Source organism: Xenopus laevis, chromosome 5L (genome assembly GCF_017654675.1).
Source record: "Xenopus laevis strain J_2021 chromosome 5L, Xenopus_laevis_v10.1, whole genome shotgun sequence".
Taxonomy (NCBI): domain Eukaryota; kingdom Metazoa; phylum Chordata; class Amphibia; order Anura; family Pipidae; genus Xenopus; species Xenopus laevis.
Genome location: NC_054379.1, coordinates 29,054,457 through 29,060,456, shown reverse-complemented (window position 1 = coordinate 29,060,456; position 6,000 = coordinate 29,054,457). Strand labels below are relative to the sequence as shown.

The window sequence follows — 6,000 nt, the reverse complement described above, 5'->3', positions numbered from 1 at the left end:
AGAACAGCTCAGAGCAGAAAAGGAGATGGGGAGATCCTGGGAGCATCTGTGGAGGAGCAGATCTTCACTGCTAATGGACTGTGGTTTTACATGAGCCTAAAACACAATGTACACCATTTCTACTATATTTATAAATGTTAATAAAATCAAGAGCTTTCATAGTTTTTAGGCTCCTTTCATCTCTTTTGCACCCAACAGTATCGGTGCTTCTGTGATATTGGATAATTTCCTATCCTTCCTCTAAAGCTTAGAGTATAAACAGTGCCCTAATCTGCACAAACACAAGTATGAACCAACACATCATGTTTTGTGGAAAAGAAATGTTAAAATGTTAAAAAACGATTCTCTCCTTTTTGCATGCTTGTTACAGCAATCCTTTCTGCATTCTTACCCTGGCCATACATGGGCTTATATAGGCTAGTAGACTATCCAGACCAAGTCATCTGCTTATTGTACCAGACTCTATCAGGACATGAATTATACAGGTTCTAAAATCCTGTTGTGTGAAGATTATATTGGCCATTTGTGTAGTACTCTAGTATTGAGTTAGCATTGGCCATCATTGTCATCTAGTTGTTGGATCAAGGTGATCATGTGAGATCAGTTCAATTTCAGTCCAATCCAATTTCAGCCCAATCAGGCCCTCACTGTGATCTAGTTGTTTGATTAACAAGATCTTGTGAGATCGGTTCAATTTCAGTCCAATCCAATTTCAGTCCAATCAGGCCCTCATTATAATCCAGTTGTTGGATCAACGAGATCATGTGCGATCAGTTCAATTTCAGTCCAATTAGGCCCTCTTTATGATCCAGTTGTTGGATCGAGATCCTGTGCGATCAGTTAGATTTCAGTCCAATCAGGCCCTCATTATGATCCAGTTGTTGGATCGAGATCCTGTGCGATCAGTTAGATTTCAGTCCAATCAGGCCCTCGTTATGATCCAGTTGTTGGATCGAGAACATGTGCGATCAGTTAAATTTCAGACCAATCAGGCCCTCATTATGATCCAGTTGTTGGATCAACGAGATCATATGAGATCAGTTAAATTTCAGTCCAATCAGGACCATTATGATCCAGTTGTTGGATCAAAGAACTGGAGATCATATGAGATCAGCCCAATATGGCCCAGCCTGTGAATGGCAAATCGGTCAAACATCTACTTATGAAATATATTGCTATTAAGTTTTTCCCCAGGTCATTGGCATTATCTATTTATTTGAAACCCAAATACTTGTTTTTTCATCTTTATTTTTGACAGACAAAAAAAATATCCCCTTACTGCCCTTCTGTCATTCACCCTTCATGAAATGGCAGTTTTTTTGTCTGCCAGCATTATGCATGAGCCTTGGGCAAGTACTGGGTAAGCATGACAAAGAAGAAATAAAGCAGCAGCATGACAAATGGTATAACAGTGAAAACCCACGTAGTTGGGCTGTTCCTTCCTGCAGACCGCTGATTAAGCACGCATTGCATCTTTCCATATTCAGACAAAAAAGGGAACTAACCAAACTCAAATGTGATTGGTCAACGGCACTCTTGTGAAAGTTACCGAGAAACCAATATACACTGGCCAGCCCCTCTATTTCTCACAACTATAACTGGGTTTCCCAACAGCGTGAAAGACAGAGAACGCCAACATGGAAAGAGAGCCACAGAAAATAAGAGAGGGATACCTTGTGAAAAAGGTAAGTTGAATATAATGATAGCAGGTTGATCTAACATGAGGGATATGAGCCTAAATTAGCTGCTACTCAGTAAATTACGTTTCTGTTTTGTTGCCTTGAGCAATGTAACCGAGGGACGTCTAACCTGCTGCCCTCCCTCGTGATCTACAGCTTTCAGCATCAACTTTAAGCAACGTTGTAATTTAGAAAGGACTTTTATGTTTGTGCTTCTATTCAGCTCAGTGCAGAGAGCACGAAGCATATGGTTGCTGTGCTCATACTTTCTTGTGGCTAAGCTGGCTAAAAAAAGAAAAAGGAACTAAAACTACTTTGCCTTTTCTCCAAACTTAAAGTCACAACCGTAAATGAAAACTATAGAGAACTCATATTCTCTCATTTTACCACTGAAAGTAGAAATACAGGTATGGGACCTGTAATGCAGAATGCTCAGGACCTGGGGTTTTCTGGATACTGGGTCTTTTTGTAATTTGGATCTCAATACCTTAAGTCTACTAGAAAATCATGAAAACATTAATTAAAGGAGAACTAAAACCTAACTAAAGAAGTAGACTAGAAATGCTGTACATTATATTTTGGGCTTCTGTACAAGCCCAAGGCAACCACAGCCCTTTAACAGTAAAGATCTGTGTCTCCAAAGATGCCCCAGTAGCTCCCCATCTTCTTTTCTGCTGATTCACTGCACATGCTCTGTGCTGCTGTCAGTTACTGAGCTTAGGGACCCACTCACAATATACAGTACACATAGAATAGAAATATCACAATATAAGGCTGATTAGTAATTAATACAGATAATTACTACATGGCAGCACAGAAACCAGTGCAATTAGCATCAGAATTTAATAATCAGCCCTGTAGCATCAGCTTATATTACAGACCAACCTCATTTTCTGCTGGATAATTAGTGACGACCCCTAAGCTTAGCTTCTCAACAGCTGCTCAGAGCCCACTGAGCATGTGCGTGTCACAGACACTTTCCAAGATGGTGACCCCCTGTGACAAGTTTGAAGTCCTGGTGCAATAAGTTCTGTATATAAAATATTTCATTGTTATCTATATTCATCTTTAGGGTTTAGTTCTCCCTTAAACCCAAATAGTTCTCCCTCCAATAAGGATTAATTAATTAGTTCAGGCTCATGTACAAGGTACTGTTTTTTTATTACAGAGAAAATGGAAATCATTTTTAAAAATGTGAATTAGTTGATTAAAATGGAGTCTATGGGAGATAACCTCCCCATATTTCCCAACTTTTTGAAAAAAGTATTTCCAGATAACAGATCCCATACTTGATAATGTAATTAATGTATTATGCTGAAACAAAGCAAATTATAACTAAAAATTCTACTAACATCCCTCTGCCACAGAGATTCATACAGTGGGGTTGGTCATTTTGTGAGAAAGAACTAAGGATACAGGCTGTTCTGGATGCTGCTGAAATGGTAGCACGGATTATATCCACGTTTCCTTAGGGCAGAGACACACACTCAGATTCGGCGAGATTAGTTGCCCAGCTACAAATCTCCTCTTCTTCGGGGGCGACTAGTCTCCCCGAACTGCCTTCCGCTGGCTAGAATGTAAATCACCGACGGGTTGGCAATCGGTTCACTTAGTTTCCCGAAGTTGCCCAAAGCTGCCCCACGAGGAAACTTTGGGCGACTTTGGAAAACGAAGTGCTCCGAGTGCCATCCCGCCGGTGATTTACATTCTAGCCAGCGGGAGGCAGTTCGGGGAGATTAGTCGCCCCGGAACAAGAGACGATTTATCGCCACGCGACTAAATCTCCCCGAATCTGAGCGTGTCTCTGCCCTTATACAGAACTGTTATCCAAAATGCTCTGGACCTGGAGTTTTCCTGGAGTTTTCCGGATAATAGCTCTTTCTGTAATTTGGATCTTCATACCTTCTAGTAGAAAATCATGTAAATATGAAATAAACCCAATAGGCTGGTTTTGCTTCCAATAAGGATTAATCATATCTTAGCTTGGATCGACTACACTCTGGATAACAGGTCCCATACCTGTACAGGTATGAGACCTGTTATCCAGAATGATTGGGACCTGGGGTTTTTTGGATAATGGATCTTTCCGTTATTTGGATCTCCATGCCTTAAGTCTACTAGAAAATCATATAAACATTAAAACTACTTAATAGGCTGGTTTTACTTCAAATAAGCATTAATTACATCTTAATTGGGATCGAGTACAAGGTACTGTTTTATTATTACAGAAAAAAGGAAATCATTTTCAAAAATTTGGATTATTTGATAAAACGGAGTCTATGGGAGACACCTGGATAACAGGTTTTCGGATAATGGACCACATGCCTGTATACATATTATTATTAGTATATTAATGAAGGTTTCTAGTTGAGCTTTCTTATCTTCCTTTGATCATAAAGCATACATGTACAGTAATGGAAGCAGACGTTTACCAGATCCAGTGCCACCCATACAGGTATATATTTACATGATATTATAATAGAGTTAAAGTATGAAGATCCACACTCACTGCTTTTATTAGTTACAAGTTGCACATTATATTGCAAAGCCATCATACCTATGTTAAAGTAAAACCCATATGGTGGTGCTAAATTGCATCTGGATAAGTCTTTAATAAGGTGACACCTTTTTCCTGGACAAAAAAAGTTTGTTTATATAGAAGGGGTGGTCTAGCAGTGCAGGGGGTGTGGTGGAACCTAAATTTGTGAAACCTTAATAGAGTCATAAATGGGACTTTCCACATCAGGGGAACTCCTTGGTATCTTCATAATAATGAATATATGCCATAATTACATGCAACACTGATTTCTTTATACTAGACATAATTTTGCTGGACATGCATCAAGTATTGGGGCAGTTTAAAGGAGAAGGCAATATAAAATCACTTGGTGAGCCAATTTGTTAGGCATAGGTAATTGCTAACCCCTAACCCTGGGCCGGTCATCCTTTTTCTTTTAAAAAATACACTGCATGGGGTACTTTCTAGCAAAGTGTGGTGTCGCCACTTGTTTTGGTTTATTGCCATTTAAACAAAACTCATACTTTTTGCTTTTGTACTGTAGAAATGCACCCACAGACTGGGGTGAACTTTTTTTTTTTTTTTTTTTTTTTTTACTATACCCATTTTTGACTTTATATTATTTTTGTGGTAGTGCTATAAATTGGCTTTTTGTACCCTTTCCTTCATTAGTTCACCTTTAAGTTAACTTTTAGGGGCAGATGTATGAAGGGTCGAATATCGAGGGTTAATTAACCCTCGATATTCGACTAGGAACTAAAATCGTTCGACTTCGAATATCGAAGTCGAACGATTTAGCGCAAATCCTGCGATCGAACGATCGAAGGATTATTCCTTCGATCGAACGATTAAATCCTTCGAATCGAACGATTCGAAGGATTTTAATCCAACGATCGAAGGAATATCCTTCGATCAAAAAATCTCAGGCAAGCCTATGGGGACCTTCCCCATAGGCTAACATTGACTTCGGTAGCTTTTAGCTGCCGAAGTAGGGGGTCGAAGTTTTTCTTAAAGAGACAGTATTTCGACTATCGAATGGTCGAATAGTCGAACGATTTTTAGTTTGAATCGTTCGATTCGAAGTCGAAGTAGTAGTCGAAGGTCGAAGTAGCCCATTCGATGGTCGAAGTAGCCCAAAAAACACTTCGAAATTCAAAGTTTTTTTAATTCGAATCCTTCACTCGAGCTTCATGAATCGGCCCCTAAGTGTGTTATAGAATGGCTTAATCTAAGCAACTTTCCTACTGGTTTTCATTATTTCATTTTTATAGTTTTTTAATTATTTCCCTTCTTCTTCTGAAACTTTCCAGCTTTCAAATGGAGGTCACTGACCCCATCTAAAAACAAATGCTCTGTAATGCTACAGATGTATTGTTGTTGCTACTTTTTATAACTCAACTTTCTGTTCAGGCCTCTCCTATTCATATTTTAGCCTCTTATTTAAAATAATGCATGGTTGCTAGGGTAATTTGGACCCTAGCCGCACATGGCTAAACGGTAAACTGGAGAGCTGCTGTATGAAAAGCAAAAAAAACTCAAAAACCACAAATAATAAAAACCAATTGCAAATTGTATCAGAATATCACTCTCTACATCATACGTGGGGGCAGATTTACATAGGGTCGAAAATCGAGGGTTAATTAACCCTCGATATCCGACTGCCGAATGTAAATCCTTCGACTTCGAATATTGAAGTCGAAGGATTTACCGCAAATAGTTCGATCGAACGAAAAATTGTTCTATGGAACGATTAAATCCTTCGAATCGTTAGATTCGAAGGATTTTAATCCATCGATCCAACGA

General features: G+C 39.0%; 1 protein-coding gene across 2 annotated transcripts in view; it reads left to right on the top strand.

Annotated features, from left to right (window-relative positions):
* Positions 1-1,535: 1,535 nt before the first annotated feature.
* Positions 1,536-6,000, top strand: part of plek.L (pleckstrin L homeolog) — a 28,392-nt gene continuing 23,927 nt past the window's right edge. The window contains exon 1 of one of the 2 annotated variants that reach the window (XM_018261636.2): positions 1,536-1,685. In XM_018261636.2, coding sequence (XP_018117125.1) covers positions 1,638-1,685 — 48 coding nt within the window. In that variant the 5' untranslated portion in view covers positions 1,536-1,637. 2 annotated transcript variants of the gene reach the window in all.